This window comes from Lytechinus pictus, chromosome 4 (genome assembly GCF_037042905.1).
Source record: "Lytechinus pictus isolate F3 Inbred chromosome 4, Lp3.0, whole genome shotgun sequence".
Lineage (NCBI taxonomy): Eukaryota > Metazoa > Echinodermata > Echinoidea > Temnopleuroida > Toxopneustidae > Lytechinus > Lytechinus pictus.
Genome location: NC_087248.1, coordinates 11,871,237 through 11,890,314, shown reverse-complemented (window position 1 = coordinate 11,890,314; position 19,078 = coordinate 11,871,237). Strand labels below are relative to the sequence as shown.

General features: G+C 34.9%; 1 protein-coding gene across 1 annotated transcript; it reads right to left on the bottom strand.

The window, feature by feature from the left end:
* Positions 1 to 805: 805 nt before the first annotated feature.
* LOC129258438 (neuronal acetylcholine receptor subunit alpha-10-like) lies at positions 806 to 18,184 on the bottom strand. The gene is made up of 9 exons (XM_064098916.1): positions 17,862 to 18,184; positions 12,046 to 12,179; positions 11,446 to 11,490; positions 10,226 to 10,335; positions 5,779 to 5,959; positions 3,946 to 4,114; positions 2,924 to 3,112; positions 2,236 to 2,434; positions 806 to 1,528 (listed from the first exon to the last, which is right to left on the bottom strand). The coding sequence occupies exons 1-9, from the start codon at positions 17,923 to 17,925 to the stop codon at positions 1,246 to 1,248; spliced, it is 1,374 nt and encodes a 457-aa protein (XP_063954986.1). The 5' UTR covers positions 17,926 to 18,184; the 3' UTR covers positions 806 to 1,245.
* Positions 18,185 to 19,078: the final 894 nt, after the last annotated feature.

Below are 19,078 nucleotides of genomic sequence, written 5' to 3'. Positions count from 1 at the left end.
TAACAAATAATCATTATTTATAAGTAATGGGAAACTCAACAAATTATAAATAAAGAAATGTGCACTGGCATTATTAATAAATAATCATTATTTAAAAATAATAGAAAACTCGACAAAACTTATTTATAAAAAATTGAAAATCGAATTGAAATTATTTATAAATAAGGAAGTATGCAATGTCATTATTTATAAATAATGGAAAAACGAAATGCAATTATTTATAAATAATGAAGTATGTAGTGTCATTATTTATAAATAATGAAAACAAAAAATCATTATTTATAAATAATGAAAAACAAATAATCATTATTTATAAATAATGGAATGTCGAACTAATATTATTTACAAATAACGAAGTATGACTTGGCATTATATTTATATAATTATAAATGTTATTTTATATAATAGTAATTATTTAAAATTAAAATGTACATTATGTATAAATAATTGTTATTATTTAATAAATGATTATGTAACAAATAATTGGTCTATATAATATTGGTACAAACGGCGCTCATAGTATATTTATGTTCAATTTGTACAAAAATTTCCCTGTATGAAAAAGACAAAAATACTGAAAATGTAGGATTGACTGAGAGTTAAATATTAAAAATTAAATTGTTGGAAACACTTGTTTGTTTAAGTGTTTAATCTACATTACATGAACCTAAGGTTCCTGTAGTAAACAGCGTTTTGTAAAATTTTCTGTGCAGATCGAGAAAGAAGAAAAGAAAGAAAAGGGGTGTGGTCCGAAGGGGAGGAGTGCTCAAACGAAAAAAAAGCATATAAGGAAAATCTAAAAGATAAGATTTTGTATTTCCATTTATTAGTTGTAAGTAGGTAAGAAAGATTCCCGTTTCATGTCTCTTGATACAGTAATTAACACATATGAGAGAAATGACGACATAAAACGGGGACGTTCCCAAGAACTCTTAATACTAAAATATGATTCAATGGCCAATAAAACTGATCCATAAATTCGATTCAACTTCCACGCCTGCAGCAATCATGACAGTTGAAGAATCCTTCCCTCCGTCTTCTGAATTATCAGGGCTTTATCAAGACAAGATAACGTTGGTTCGGTGATGGAAACGAGGCCAAACAGCTCTCTATCTCGTCAACATTGCATGCCGGACAATTTGCGCTTTCTATCCTTTACATATTTGTTCGAATAATTGCGATCTTAGGGACATTTCCGTCAGAGTAAAGCCCTAATCAAACTCCCATGACAGTCAATTAACATGACTAAATTAGAAAGCTAACAAGCACATACAACCAAGCAATGAAAGTGACAAGTAGTAGGAGAATAAACAAAAATTTATCGCAGACGATGGCTACCTCCTGCCACGCCTTGTTAATCATTTCAGGATCACTGCGCAAGCTCAGAGTGTCCAATTCTTGTGGTTTACTAATAGTCTTGACGATATCGTCTGCTTTCGTGTCGTGCTTCCCGTTTTCTTGGTTCTGTGCCGCGGTGTTGGTGTTGTTCTGAAGAGTTGGGTTGGTCATTGATTCGAGTATCCGGAGTCTAAGGAGAAATTGATGATTAAACACAGCCGTGACAATTACTATAACAAATTCTTCATTACCAACTTCTTCTTACTCTTCTTCAGAGAGGAACTGTTAAAATCAAGAATCTGAACCCATTTAAGAGTGGAGGGAACAAAGTATTATGATGTGTAGGTCGGCTAAAGGTATCTACACATTCTTAGCCAAATGGCTGAAACCATGGAAATTATGTATATGAACGAAGAAAAGCGCCGAAAGTGACTTTTACTTCAATGCCACTTTCTGGAGTAGAATTCGGATCACAGCTAAATCCCACGTCTCCATGTCCCACTGCCCTCCCTTTTTATTTTACGATTATAGTTTCAGTAGATACGTTATAGAATATGGTTTCAGTGATGAGGTGTCGGGGTTCGTAAAATAAAATAATTCGAGAATCTTTGTGTGTCACTGAACCATATGAGATGGTGGAAAAAGCCCGCCTCATGAACGGAAGTCGTGGGTTCGATCCCCGAAAGAGTCATACGAAAGACTTATAAAAATGGAACCTGAATCTGTCTTCTTGTCGACGTATTTGAATGGAAAAGGGTAATAATGCATACAATATATTATGCAAGGTCCGCTGCGAGAACAGTTCAAAAAGCTGAAGTGGCTCTCCTTGGTGATATTAAGAAATATGATTCTTATGTTTTGTTTGTTTTCGTTTTTCTTGGGGTTGGGTTCACTTACTCATTTGCCTTCTTTTGAGCACGCAACATGGCGGTACACTCTGCGTTGGTGTAGAGACGCATGATGAGCGGACTCAGCATCGCCCGTCTTATCCAGTCCGGTATCTGGCGCCTTCCACCAGTGTGGTACAGCCGCAGGACAATGATGGAGCATATCACCTCGGTACAACTTAACCCAATCATCACGATGAAGAAGATCACTGTTCGACATGAATGTTTAGACATGTTTAGATGCTACAAGCCTTGCAAACTGAAATCTTAATATGTGAAATGTAAAGTGAAAATGAACCGAGCACAAGACACTTCTTGAGTGAAGGCTGCCACACTTTGCTTATGAGCAACAGTGCGTGATGATATAGAGTTGATCAATATTTGTGCTTGATATTGTTTTACTATGATATATCATAATCTGCAATTCAAGGCACATGTTTTCAAGCAGACTGTTTGCTTTGCCATTTTCACTAGCTATGCGAATAAAAATGCTATCCAATAATTGTCATGGAACAGGAAAAATAAATAAAAACGATGATTTGCTGCACATAACTTCGGAGCTATTAATCATCATCCTAGTTTAGTTTACCAAAACCTTGGTCCCTCGTGCCCTTTACAAAAATATTTTTTGACCTGTATCTCTTTACCACCTCCGTTATTGGTGTTATTAAAAAGCGAAAATGGAATTAAATATTCACCAATGATAGACGTAGTCTCTCCACTTGGCGGAAGCCTGTCGGCTACGAGCTGCTGGAAGAGGATCAAGGCCAGAAGGTTACTGACTGCCAAGGTCACCTTCTCTCCAGAAGCTGGATGAAGCCAACAGACGAGAGCCATCAATGCCGTCAGCAGAATACAGGGGACAACGACAGTGCGGGTGTAGAAACCTGCAATACGATTATTTGATTGGCGCAAAAATGGATGCCTGGATAATTGCTTGGATAATCATAACCAGGGTGGACATATGACTGATTGAGATGGTGAACGCATGATCGCATCCATGTCTGGCTAATGCCATGAATTCACACCAGGCTTGTCCAAAGTGTGATGATCGAATGAATGTCTGAATTAGAAAGTTCTTGAAAACACGAGTGTGTGAATGCGTGAGTGTACATTCATTGGTTAATGTGTATATACATGAAAGAATGAACTCATGCGCATATTTATTTTATTGAACGCAAAGATACATTCACATGTGCATGAATTAACTGCCTCAAAATTAGTGTGGATTTGTGTGAATGCATGAATGTATTCTTATCTTGATAATTGATAGGATGACCCAAATGATGGACCTAAGTGAGTGCATTCAGCAAGGGAGACTGAATACACACAATGACAAATAAGAATGAACGGACAAATAAGCGCGGACGATATATACCGTGTATGAGTGCATGCCATGAGCTTGAATGAATGGTTTGCATTTACGGCCGGTTGACATCATGCTTCAATTCAAAAGTAAACGTATGAATGTGAAAGAAAATGACAATCACCAGAGAATCATATACCTGATGGTCTAAATATAATTACATGAATTTTAACAAACACATTCGGGTAAACCAGAAATGCGGTGAAATCACAAGATGCATTGTTATAGTACAATGATAATGAAGATGATTGCAAGGTGTGTAGCTAAATACCAATATGAATTCCAATATGAATTTCAGAATAGCGCAACGGGAATATTCGGCTGGAAATTATTTAGAAATAGGTTCCTACTTACTTGATTGTCGGTGGATTTGAAGGACAAACTGGATCGCAGTCCATGAGAGGTTGAAGCAGCAAGATTCAATGACCAGGTTACTTGCTCTCGTCTGTTCGAGTACCCAAACTCCATTTTTACGAAATATATTCACGTTGGCATCAGCTTCTGTTGACATTCGAAAATTGACCTTATATTGAATGAAGGAATAAAGTAAATAAAATGAAGTTGTTACATTGCCTAAATAGTGCTATTTCATAATTTTGCACAACGAGCCAAAAGTTTTGAGGGGCCATACATTGCGTATAAAGCAGAATTTATGTAAGTTCGCGAGCGAAACTATTGACCCTGTTGATAGGAAAAGCTATCATAAAAGAGTTTGCTCCTTTTTTATCCTTTTCTTTCGTTTTCTCATTTGTGTTTCTTTGTAGTGAAACTGTAGTCGAGGGAGGGCGTGGCTCACAACTCCCATTCCCATCTTTACAACATTACACATATCAATATGTAGGTGAACTCCTTTTTACACAACTTTCTCTCCCCTTTTTCTTTTCGTATCACTGTTGACCAGTTTTGAACACAGGCTACAAGCCTTGGAATTGTAACACCTCGCCTCAATTTTAAACCAAGCTGGGATGGGATAGAAAATGTTCAAGTTGGGTTTTTGCCCGTAAATTAAATCTTTGATGTTATGATTTAATGATTAAATCATAACATTACGATTTAATTTACGAATACCAATATTTCTCGAAATTGTTTTCAAAATGTGATCTACGTGTTCCTCCCAGGATTAATTGTCAATAGTTACTCCAAGAAACTTAGCACTGTTAACCATTTTTATATTAGTATTATCAAAAATGATATTACCTGGAAGCTCATTTAATGATATCACTAAAGAGCATATATTTTGTGTTGTTTAGTTTTTTTTAGATTAAGTGATAATTTGTTGGCTTTGATCCATTCTGAAACATGTTCGTGATTAATGGTGGGAAGTAAATGGCGTGAATCCTTGCGGGAGAAAACAAATTATTAGAGTCGTCAGCACACAGAATAAAGGATAAAATATTGGAAGACCTGCAAAAATCATCAATATACATATGGAAAAGTAGGAGACCAAAAAAAGAGCCTTGTGGAACAGCACAGATAACCATTTTAGTGTTCGATACAAATTGTTTTATAATGTTTAGGTTGTTCCTAAACAACTCAAAGACTCCATAATGATTAGGTTTGTATAACAATATTTCATGTGTAATTGTATTCTTACGCCGGGAAGAAAATGTCCAAGGAAAAATACTTGAATGATTACGTATAGAATCAAAGATTACGCCAGATGATTGAAACATCAAGTAATTGTAGGGGTTAATACATTTTTTGTCCGTCAAATATTAACTGTTGAAAAATACTCGAATTTTCGACGCCCAACGTATTCGTCAGGAGTATATTACAAAGACGTAGTAGATAGAAGATGAAGGGTGGGACAGTCGAAAATTTGAGTATTTTCCTTCATTAAGTACTTGACTGAGAGAAAAAATGCATTAGATTTTTCAAATATTTTGTTTAACTTTCAGAATTATTTTGTTGCTATCATTTAAGCCAATACATGAAAGTGCAAGATATATATAATATATTGCCTTAGTAAACTCAGATAGGTAGTTCTATCAGATTGTCGCTTGTCTGCTCATTATAACTGATCCAGCTATCACAAGCAGATCCAGAGGTCAAAGGCTACCAATTTGAAAGCAACTGAGTAAAAATCTTCACGAGCAAAGACAAGGTCAAAGTCACGACCCCAACAATATTAATTGTAGGAAAAATCCTTTAATAAAGGTGTGTGGGACCCCCCTGCACAATTCTTACTTTTTCTGCAGTCTCTGACCAAGGGCCAAATGTCAAGTTACAATATTGGACATCATAGGGGAAGTATGTGATATCGATAGGACAGGCTGTGGCGATGATGGCGGGAAAATACCAATTCATGCTCCCGTTACTCGAGGCAACGATGTACGTATCTGCGTAACTGATGAAATCTTTGACGACACTAATGCAACAGGGGTAAAAAATGAGATGGAATAGGGGGTAAAGAATTATGGTGCAGAATTGCATTGTCGAGGCATGCAATTTCTACAAACAAAAGACATGAATATTTTTATTTTTTGTAAGAGGCAGGTTTTCGTGGAACACTCTTCTAAAGTGCATGAGAATAAAATAAGATTAATCTTAAAGATGAATCAGTAATCATAGAAAAAAATACAACAAAAAAATCACGTTAATCAAGCATTCGAGAAAGATGAATTCTATATAGGGTATGCAGTTTAGTGAACATTTAATTAGCTTATTTTAGTATCCACTTCGCAGACACTTACTGCATGCAATAGTTCAGAATTCTATTGAAAATACCTGTCAAAATAGAATGAACAGATAAGTAAAGTGGTCAATGTCGAAATTTGGTGGACCGGGACAGCACATTGTCAAAAGATTCGGACCAGACGAATATTTTAATTTATGCCTTTTTCCACAGACAAAATTTTTGTTTTAATTTACCGATTTTCGACTGCTTTGTTATGAAGGTAATCAGCGTTATAGAAAGCGTCTACGAAGTGATTGCTAAAATGCAATATTTTCACATCCTGCAAACGGAGACGCCGGTCCTGGGGGCTGATTCATAAAACTGTTCGTAAGTAAGGAGCGACTTTAAGAACGACTGGTGATCGTTCTTATGCGCTAAACCATCGCCCATATCATAGCATTTACCACAAGAAAGGATCGCCAGTCGTTCTTAAAGTCGCTCTTTACGAACAGCTTTATGAAACGGCGCCCTGGACCACCATCTTTCAAAGAGTTGTAGTATATTAAAATTATCTCAGATCGCGAAGTTAAAGGACAAGTCCATCCCAACAATAGATTGATCTAAATAAAAAGAGAAAAATCCAGCAAGCATTACGCTGAAACTGTCAAAAAAAAGGATGTAAGATAACAGAGGTATGACATTATCGAGTTTTGCTTAATTTCACAAAACAATATTATACGCATATTTTGGTCGGTATGCAAATGAGGGGACTGATGAAATCCCCACCAACTCATTATATGAAACATGAGGTTTTTTTTATTTTCTCCTAATAATCATGTAAAACAGAGTTATTCCTCCCTGAACATGTGGTATTACCATTGTTTTAACGTTTTTTTGTGTGTGTTTCAGTCAAGTTGGTCTTTATTGTCAAATCTGTAAAAATTGAAATATTTTAAATTAAATTAAATATTGTTTAATTCAAACAATACAAAACACAATAAATAATGAGTGATGGACATCATCGAATCTCTTTAAAAGTAAGTGAAACTTAAACCTATCATCATGATCATAAACTTCTTATTTTACATCCGATTTTCAAAAAAAAATTCATTGCTGTGTTTGTTTGGATCAAGATAAATTGTGCGAGAACAGAAAAATAAAGAAACAGATAAACGAAAGTTTGAGAAATATTGAATAAATAATAAGGAAGTTATAATCACTTGAACAATAGATCCTCATTGTAATGTAGCCTACATCCTTCTAATGGCAATGCGACAAAGAAGTATGATGTCACATGTGAACAACTTAGCCATTACATTTGTATAATTATTCCACTTAAACTGCCTCTTTTATATCACATCTAACAGTAGATCATGTATTATTTCTACAGGAGGTCATGTAATACAGATTTTCAAAGAATACATTATGGATAAAGAGTTTGTATCACCATGAGAAAGAGCAACAAGAGACATTTGGGGGGCATTTTATTATCCATCACAGGGAAAGTTGTTTACATGTGACTTCACACATCTTTGTCGCATTGCCAATGGGAGGAACTCAATAGCATTAGTGATCGCTATATTCAAATGCTCATAACTTTCTCATTATTTGTCCGATTGTTCTCAAACTTTCTATGATTTTATTCTTTGATTTTTCTGTTTCCACACAAGCCCACTTGTTCCAAAGGTTTCAATCTCATTTAAGATGCTTTTCTCGATCTAGCTATCTATAAAAGGAGTCCATATCGATCGAGCGTAGTTGGATTGTGTCTAATTCTTCGAATATCACATGTCTAACGTAAAAGTCAGCTCTGCTTATTCTAATCTGCTGCTCCTTATACCAGTGAGAGAATATAGACGAATGCAGAGATGATCGATTTACATACTTGTCGGGAAGAGGCTTTCTTCTGATAGAGGGAAGAACTTAAGTGGGAAAATTGAGGTTTATACAAAGCCAGTAAGAGGAGAATGACAAACAGTTGTGAAATCACTGAGATCTGTGTGAGCTTACATTTTAGCGGTTTAGGTATTTCCAACCCCCTTATAAATTTCGTAACAATATTGACAAGTCTGGGAACCTGACATGAACTTGCACTAGGTGCTATACCAAACTGAACAAATGCTATACTATTTAATATCGTTCATTTGGTTATCTGATTATTCATGATGTGAACAAAAAGAAATACTTCTGTTAAAAACAAAGGTTTTCTTTGGCTGGATGTTATCCATGATCCTGCACAAGTATCTTGAAAAGGGATTTTCTACATAACTTTCTAGTCTATTTTTAAGCCCCTGGGCTCTGTAAAAGGCTTGAGCAAAGGAAAGGGTAGTGAATTTATTTTTTGTAAGCGCTGAGAGAAGTGAGATGGTAAAAGAATATGTACTGGACAGGTACGGGAAGTTTATATTGTTATTGTTCGGTTTATACATTATAGATAGATAGATAAATGGTATTTATCAAAATTCTGCACATATTGCAGTTAACAAACTGAATTGCATGTGAATTACAAAATTAAAAATACAAGTATACATTTCATTGATTACATTTTTGTTCAAGTTCATTCCGACGTTTTTTGTTCTAGTTGTTGTAATTTTGACACAATAATTTCTATAGATGATTCGTAAGGCGCGTTTGTATACTTTCTAAATGTTGTCTTTGGGCAATTGTGAGACCTCCGCTCCAAACTGGAGCAGCATATTCAAGTATTGGCCGAATATAGCCAATGAAAAATGTAAATTAATCCTCGCGAGAAAGAGAGTGATTTACTGCAGTGCGGAGCATCTATAGCTTTGCATTTGCTTTCTTTTCCATGTCAGGCATATCATGATTATCATCGAATGATTTACCATAATGATTGTATCCTTTACACCTTTATCATCATAATGATCAATGTTATTCGTTTGACACTATTGGGTTGCAATAATTGCAATTATAATGAGAGAAGTCATGACGATCATGCAGACGTGCCTTTTATAATATCATTAGTGTAATGAAAGAGAGAAAGGTCACAAACATAAGGGAACCAAAACTGAAAGTGAATTTTAATAATGGATTCGGAAAGTGTGCAGATATCATTAATCATTAAAATACGAATTAGAGGCAAATATGGGGCCCAGCATTGGCAATAATTTTCAAACGACACTTTCTACATTGTCGCATAACTTGTTATTAAAGGCGAGAAAATTACATGAATGCGGGTTCAAGTGCAAATGCAAGTACATGTCGTGTTCCTTAACTCGCAAATTTCAGTTGGTTCCGGGAGGTTGATTTGATTGTTGCGCATAAATAAACTATTAATGTTCATGTATATATATATATATATACATTGTTGGGTTCACATTCGGAGCTCTTGTTTTTCTTTCGAACTTAGCAAGATATACTTCGTACCCTGTGATAACCCATGCACAATTATTGAAGTCAATTCGACAATTAACTTGACTAAGATTTTTTTTTTATTAACTGATATAATACTTAAAACATAAAATGTAGTCATTTATAATATCACATTTTGATATCATAAGTCTTGAATAGTTAATATGACAATCATTGTATCGTTTTTAGGCTGATATCGACTTCTGTTATTTTCACCCCTGCTATTTATACCTCTTCCATTTTTACCTATGTCATTTTTTTTCTCTTTCCGCAATTTTACGTGTCATCTTACCTGCGCCATTTTTATCTCCGCCATCTTTGCCGCTGACATTTTACCCCCTCCATTTTACCTGGCACCGATAGAAAGGAACGGACGCAGAAGGGGTCCCGATGGTGTACAAAAAGAAGCACTATCTAATGAGTTACGAGTGCCTCCTCTTGTTTCCCTAACTTGTCTAAGAAAGAATGGATAATTCCCAATTTTTTTACACTGAAGACACCTCTTGTCAGTATTATTTGATGGGGGGGGGGTTATAATCTTTGTTTTGTTGTTTTCATAGTGCCCCCATCATAACATACTGCTTTCATATGCAACTTGATTTACAGCTAGTCATTCAATGAGCACAATGAGTGTATATCTCTTACTTTTGGTATAGTACGATGTCGGGAAGCCAAATGTCACTTCTTTTAACAGTTACGTAATCGACCCCGTTGAAATCCATTGGATCCCATATCATGTTCTCATCCCTCCATATCTGAATAAAATGACAATAATGATAATGTTGATGATGATGATGATGATGACGATAGTGATGATAATAATAGTAAATTGAAGAAGAAGAATAAGAATATAAAAATTATACTACTAATACTATAACTACTACTACTACTAATGATAATAACAATAATAATAATAATGATAATAATAGTAATAATTAAAAATAATAATGATAATAATAATAATAACAATCGTGAAAATGATTATAATTCAATAATGATAACAATAATAGTAATAACAATATTAATGATAAAAACCTTGATGATCATTATGCTTATAATAGTATTAACGATAACCATTATGAAATAAATTGATTTAAAACATCTTGTTTGTAAAGGATAGACCAACAAAGTAACATGCAGGAAACAAAACTGTTCATTATTAGTTGATTTTCTTTAAAGTTAACAGTTCTTCATTCAATCAGTAATAAGTCAATCACGGCTTATGCTCTGGGCCGCGTTATGGGTGACAGGGGGCGACTACCTCTGTGTTCCTATCATAAAGGGGGTGTGATGAGGGAAGAAAAAGGTGAAAGAAAATGTAAAACTAGCCCAAGGAATGGTCTGACCGCCCTTTCACACGGTAAAAAAAATCGTAAGTTGAATGATGATTCCAGTGAAAAATAAAGATAATGATGAATAGTTAGCACGTGTGATACCAAACTAGAACATGATTAGAATCACGAACGCTAATCACAGTCACGATTACAATCGCAATCATCATTACAATGATAATTCAGAGATTCACGTGTGAAAGGTCCTACGTCACGTCCTTACTCACCCCTGATATTCTATTGTTTTTAATGACGTAACTTTAAGTCGTCTTTCACTATATCAAAGCCCTCTGGATCGCCCATGCTTGTTTTCCGTGTTTATGTTTCCCTCCAATACCCTTCCCCGTCCATGAAGCTTCCAAAACATTTTTATTTTATTTTCGTTTGTTTGTGTGTTTGTTTGCTTTTTTTGGGGGGGGGGGGGGGTTGTGAGAGGTTGATTAGTATATTTAAGTTTTATGAACTTAATAATATACATTTAAATATAAATTTATACATCTTCTTTGAATATTTATCTAGAAAGTATAGACTTACCATTCGCATATATGCTGATAGTTTTACTTGTTGATTCTCCTCATCCTGTCAAAATAAATGAGATAATATCATTATTATTTTCAACAACAAGATTCAGCCCGGCTCAAAGGTGAACGCTACAACTAACAGACTAACAATATTTTCATTTACTTGTGTAAAAAGATCAATACTTAGGATGCTGGATAGCTTGACCCATTAATGATAACATACACTGTATCGAAATGTGTATTAGGTTAAAATTAAAATGATTTTTTTTTTAAGTTGGATGAAAACTTTGGTTAATGGGTCAGCAACAAACATGATATTATTCGTAGTAGTTTGTCAGCTTAACCTGGTTGAAAAGTCTTATGAAATGGAGTCAAAGTCAGAGGTGGTTGTCATCAGTGTGTATCATTTACACATGTACACAAATGAACACACACACACCACACAGAGCGCAGAAACGCACACACACCCACCCCATCCTCAAACGCACCTTCTCCTAAATGTCCCTACTCATAATTCTCATTCTAAATATACTATTTAAAAATGTTCATGCATGACTTGTTTTCATCTTTGCTTTAATGATAACATGTACACATGTACAAGTACAGTACTTACAAACTTGATGAGCTCGACCGGAAGGAGTCGGAAGGTTACGTTCGTAGGTTGGCTGATGTCACGCACAGGTCGCACTGTGATTGGTCCATAGTTGTCAAGGAGATGCTGCAGTACAATGCTCTGATTGTTTCGTCCTGAAGTTAAAGCAAAACAAAACTTCCAAGAGCTATTAATTGTTTACATATATTTAGTAATGCTCGGTTTGCACAGTAAAAGAAAGAACAAGATATTTTTTTGTCACGCTAGTGCTTGAATATAATATTTTGATAAATGCATAATAAGTTAATTGAATTCTGCCTTATTAGTCGTTCATGTGTCCTTGACATTTATAACTGCTAGTAAAACTGATCTAAATGGGAGATATCTTGTATATTTGATTTTGTTTTACATATTTCACATAATAATGAACATAATACAAAAACAATATAACGTCAGAAGAATAAGCATGGTGTACAAATCAGACATGGCATCATTCATCTCATTTAAATAATACAGCGTTTTGAAATCAAAGACAATTTAAAATGTGAAATATGAGGGAACCTGCATAAGAAAACAAATTCAAATTCAAATTTATTTATTTCACTTCCATCAAACAAAAACATATTGTATACCATATATAAACATAAATATTTGTATCCGTTGCAAAAAAAAAAATAATAATAATAATAATACATATGTTGTGAAAAAAACAAAAGACAAGTTCGTAGTTACTTCTGGGACGATTTTGGTCAAATGACCTTCCAGGTGACTAGAATAGCACATCAATGAACACTCTATGAAGTTATTTGTTGCATTTCTACTTTGAATGCATACTAGAGGATGTTGTACAATGTAGGCCTACTTGGCAAACTGTGAAATATACCAATCATTCGTGGACGCATTTTTTTGTGGATGTGAATGAAAAACACAATTCAAAAGAATATATGAATAATCAAGACATCGAATTTGGTGCTTATCTCATTAAATTTTAAACCACCATGTCACTTTAGTACAAATGACCTTCCTCTGATCATGCGCAGAATCTTCTGATCATGCGCAGAGTGGAACTACGAACTGGCATATTTGGGCAACACATTGTAGGTTTTGAATATGTATACTATTTTTCGATTGAAATTAAATTAAGATGGAAATGGAGGGACCCACTAAAAAGCAATGCTTGTACAATGTGGGCCCCTCAAAAAATATATAACACAACAAATAACAAAATACAAATACAGATATATGTAATCAAATGAGAAAATATAAATAAATGAGAGAGAAATAATACTCACAAAATAAATACGAAGTTATCAATAAATATAGTTTGATATAGGACAAAACAACCCGTCCTAAAACATATCCACCCTTCCCCACCCCACCCCCCCCCCCCCAGAAAAAGAGAAGAAAAAAGGGGAGAATGCCCTGAGAAGATGGATGGGTGCTGCTGAACGTAGGTAGAACATATGCCATCGTGGACGTACTCGATCATGAATCATTCTTGCACTTATTGAGTTAATCAGCAAAATGTTGTTTTTTTAGCTTTTTTTAACAACGCTTGTACAATCTGCCAGATACAAAATAGGAAGTCTTAATATGTAGGAGAGGACAATAACATGATTCGATTGCATAAAGAAATGCCAAAATATTACAACTGTCGGTATTTAAAGAGACAGTGTACATTTAAAAAATGTATTTGCCGCTATTACTCAGCCAGAGCGTTTTAACAATTTTTGTAAAACTTACTATATAACCTACACAAGAAAAGTGTAAAAATTAATAAACATCAATTTCAATTTACATTTGAGAATATTTGAATAAATATTATTTACAATGTTTTTAATTTCATATTCAGTGATCGGGGTAAAGAAAATAGTTTAGGATTAGGTTTTTATTTAAGTATTGGAATCTATTTCTTTGTGTGTAAAACATTGTTGATCGCCTTCCACGTACTTGATGAATCATTTTTTCACTTATTGAATTAATCAGCAAAATAATGTCTGTTTTTAGCTAACGAATTAAGGATGTAAGTTCATTACAATAACGAACGTATTTCCTTTTCAAATGACTATTTTCTGGGTAATTTGTATACCCATATTTTGTTTCACCCATATTGATTATGATTATTTTATTTATTTTCTTTTGTAAAACATCTTCTGTCCCATTTCATGCTTGCGTGTATCCACCATCGCATTTTACCACTATTTCCATGGACGTATTGATTTGTCACAATAGCTATCAACTTCCCTACTTCAATTATCTCTCGCAATCCGAGCTGTTAGATTTATGAAGGCCTAAAATTTAATAATATATCAATATGAAAACAAACGTCTAAAAAAACCTTCGGAAAGAATCAAGGTCTACTAAATAGTCGATTTTTTTACTATCATGTATATACCCGATTAAAGTCCGAATATTTTTGACGTTCAATATTAAAGCATGAATATGATTAATAACCTTTACTTTCCCTTTCTCTCTATCTCTCTCTCTCTCTCTCTCTCTCTCTCTCTCTCTCTCTTTCTCTTCGTCCTTATCTTCCGCCAGAAAAATCCTGGGGATGCCCGAGCAACCCCGCTTCCCAGGACTTTCCTCCCCCCCCCCCCCCCCTTTCTCTTCCTCAATCTTCATGTATTTTCTCTCCTCCATTCTCCCTCACTGTTTTCATTCTTATGTACACATTCACACAGACAGAGATACACTTCAAAAACTCCGGTGTTGATTTAACACCAGCCTGGAATCTATATATGTCTACACCAGTTTGGCTTTGGTCTAACACCAGATAGGTGTTTATACAACCCCAATTAGTATTAAAACAGCATCGGTATGATTCCAAACTGGTGTTGTTTGAATACTTCTCTAGTGTGGACATATATAGATTCCGGCCTGGTGTTAAATCAACACCGGAGTTTTTGCAGTGTACGAACACAAAAATTACAATGTTCATCTCTGTTTGCATTATATTATTTTTTATTTGCAATCATTTCACGAAGACCGAGAATATTTTTTATTTCGCTCTTGTTAATGTGAATAAACACTGAGGTCTCTGTCTCTGCTTTAATTAACATAATTATAGATCTCTCCATTTGTGCCCCCTTGCTAACGGTGGTGTAATGAGACAAAGATTCTGGGGGCAAAATATGGTGTTTTGGGCACCCCCTCCCCCCCAAAAAAATGTTTAAATTGAATCTAATACTAAGAAAGATTTTAGCATAATTTTAGAAAATGCTATTTGTCTTCCATTTTAATTTTCTTTCTTGCTCTCTCCCCTTATTTTTTTTCTCTTGATCGTGAACCACTTCCCCTCCATTTTTTACGCGAATGATCGTGATCTTCCCGATACACTTCTTTCCCATCACTTTCATTAGTGGAGGAATATCCCACAGAGCACCCACGGATGCTAGAAGCTCATTATGGAATGGCCAATAGCTCCCCGATAATGCAAACACATTAACTCTCGTACATGATGTAATCATAAATCAAACAGTGGCAAATTGTGTCCGCGAATGCCAATTTCCAAGTGGCCTTTGACGCCCTCAGATACTAGTTAATTGAAGGTTTTGAATGATATATCTTGCTCTTTTGTATTCCGTATACACCTACATGTATGTATGATATTTATTTGCCGTTGAATTTCCTGTAGTGAGCAATAGGCCTATATAATACTTCCTCGATAGGGACGCAAAGTAGCTATCCATTACTTGGATAACTTGAAATATTCCCACTACATTATCGGATTAGTGCAACGGTGATAGGTTGATCCTGTTTGATCAATTGCTTTCCAAAATCAAATGGCGCACACACAAATATTTATAAAGGATCAATTTCTGAATCTAATGGCCTTGACTTAAATAATTCGAAAACTGGAAGTAAAACTATTTATGATATATTAGATATGATATATATGATATTTACTTAGTTGATTCTACTCCCATCCCTGAAAAACCCAACCCGTTTTCTACCTATCCTCTTTATCTCAAATGATTATGAGATTCAACGATTTCATATTCTCATGTTTTCATGATGTATTATTTGTTTTCATATAATCACAAAGTGAATTATTGGGTCAATGGAAACAGAAATATCAATTTCCACTTTGAATTTCTTTTAAATCCCTTAAAGCCTTGTATTTAACTTTTGCCACCCCCCCCCCCCCTTGTTAGAATGAAAATGTTCCACGTTGTCATGTTAAATATACATTGCTCTGGATCCATACCGAAATGAAAATGATTGATAACATTTTCATTTTGATTTAAACAAATTATCAAACATTTATCATGTTCATAAGAAACTTATACAAAGGGCTTTTCTTTTCAAAGAAAAGTACCTTCTTCAAATATGAAATTCAAAGTTTGACATTCAAAATTCAATGGTCCCGAAATGATGAAGTTTTTTTATAGATGATATGAACTCACATCATTAATCCTTCAACAAATTCATAGACATAAATATAAAAGTATAACATATCAAAGTAAAAAAAAAAACAGACAAGGAATAATGGAGAGGAGGAAATCGTTCCTATCTTCTTGTTGTATAAGTATTATCGTTATTTATGTTTTTTTTTTATTTGTTTGGCTTTTCCACATCTGTAACAAGAGTCACCCCTTTTTAAAGGATGTCCTTTTCAGTCCTAATCGGTGTAGCAATGACTTTGAGAACCCCTCCACACACACTCCCTCACACACCCACACACTCACACCCACACCCTCAGCAGTGATTTACATAAAATAACTATTTAAGCATTGCATGTAGTTCACAAACATAATATATTGGATATTCAAACCAAGCGCGAAAGGTGCATACATATGGTAGTGATCAAAATCATCTATTTTACAAAGATTACTGATATGACTGAAATCTAATTACCGAGTATAAAAAAAAATTGGGAATGGGCTGAATTTCAACAGTTCAACAACACTGTTAATTGACGCTCTTAACATGCTCAATCAGTGCTCAATATCTAACGATTTGGACAGATGAAAGTAATAATTCCCTGGTCGAATATAGACATATGCTAAAATAAAAAGCCCCCCCCCCCCCCCTCCAAGAAAACACACATACAACAAGTATTAAATGCTGGCCCCCAAATCGAAAACACATATTTTCGGCGAGAAAATGGAGGTTGGGAAATAAAGTATTCTTTTCGGAATGATTGTAGTCCTTAAAAGGACTGTAAACCAGAAGAAGTGGAAAGCTGAGTAGTAGGTAGGGTGAGAGGCTAGAGTAAAAGCTTGAGTAGGAGGTTGGTTGGATTGGAGAGATGAGAGAGGCTTGAGTAGAAGAGAGAAGGCTGGCTTGAGTCGACGAATGGAGCTGTAGAGCAGCCAGGAGCAGGAAAGAAGAATCGGTGTTACGGGCAGGTTAACTGTCCTTCTTTAGGAGTCCTGTTTGTCCTTTTTCGCAATGTTGTTCTGCTCCCCCCCCCCCCTTATTTTCTACGAAGACAACATTACCATGTTACCTGCTGTACTTCCTACCATTTCAATATGATGTTTTATGCTGTATTTTTGATGATTTCTGTTACCCATTGGATATAAGATGGCTTTAGACATCATTTCGACATACTCGTGTACTGATGGCCGGAACAATCCGCCATAATACACGCATTATCACATTAAAATGATCATGATTATTGCCAGTAATGTCTATCATAACCAACATCTTTGATAAAATGATACTGATACCACATTGAAGCATGCATCCGGACAGCAACTATTGCTATCAGGTCAATATTATCGATGGAAAAAAAAACTCTGAATAAAATCTGAAATTAAACTGAAGTTACAATTAATAACAAAGTAAGGGGATGAATAACTTCTAGTTAAGTAAATTAAAATACTTGCCATTTGAAGCATGAATAGATGCACCTAGGAAAAGAAGAAACAACGTAAAGTTTGCAGTCATCATGTTCACGATCGTGATGGTTGAACTGTGCTCTACTTATTCCTTTTCGTCGTCAATATAGGGCGGAAGATGCTCTCAGCTGAAGACAATAAAATATTGTCACACACAAAATAAATAAAAAATACGGAGGGACGTACAAATTATAGGATTGTTCACAGAAAGGGTCGTCTTATTCGGTTGCTTTCGGACAGAATGATGCATCAGTTTGCTTTCAAACGAAAATGAAGCCAGCCAGTGGTGATCAAATAAGATTTAGATGCTCGCAACGATGTCGCTTCAATCAGAAAGGATGTTGAGTTTGTATACGGTTTAAGGGGAATCAGCTAAAACTGGACTTGGGAGGCGCCACGTTGGTGAATTTCATCTAAACTGGGTTATCCCATCGATATATACATACTCTTACATTCGTTGTCATATTCAACGTTTCTTATTTAGTTCTTGTATACTGCGTATACTATCGTGAATGGTATCAACAAGCCAGCTCAACATTGTTTAAAAACGCCATTTTATGATAAAACTACAGTACTACAGAGTTGCACAACACAGATACCTGGGTTTTTTTTTCTACTCCCTTTTTCCCTTCTTGCCCTTTTTTTTTAAACGAAAGAATAGAGAAAAGGAGGGCACCCCTAGCGGCTACTGCGTAACACCTGGTTGGATCCATGAATCTGCATAATACAAAATTAATAATTTATATTGTTTTGCCTACAGGGTTGTATTTCACATGCATTATTCACAAAAATCATGGGTAAATAAAAAAAAATGATGGAACGAATTCAAAGTTTACTTTTACGCAGAGCACAAAAATCCGTAGACCTATTTATTCAGCCACATGCACAAGTTGGTATCAGTACAATGTATGCTTATTCGATCTTCCACATCTACCACCCTTGTGATTCCGCGTACCAGGACCCAGCATTATGGAGATCGGGCTTTTATCTATGTGGCCCCAGTTATGTAGAATAGACTGCCAAGTACTATCAGGAATATGAACACTCTTAAGACATTCCAATCAAATGTCAAATATAACCTATTTTTACAATCATATTAGTGAAGGCCATGTCTTTTCCTCATATGAAATGTTATGTTTGATGATTTTAATTGTGATTATTTCCAATGTTTTTGTTTATTTAATATGTATATAGCGCCTTGCGTA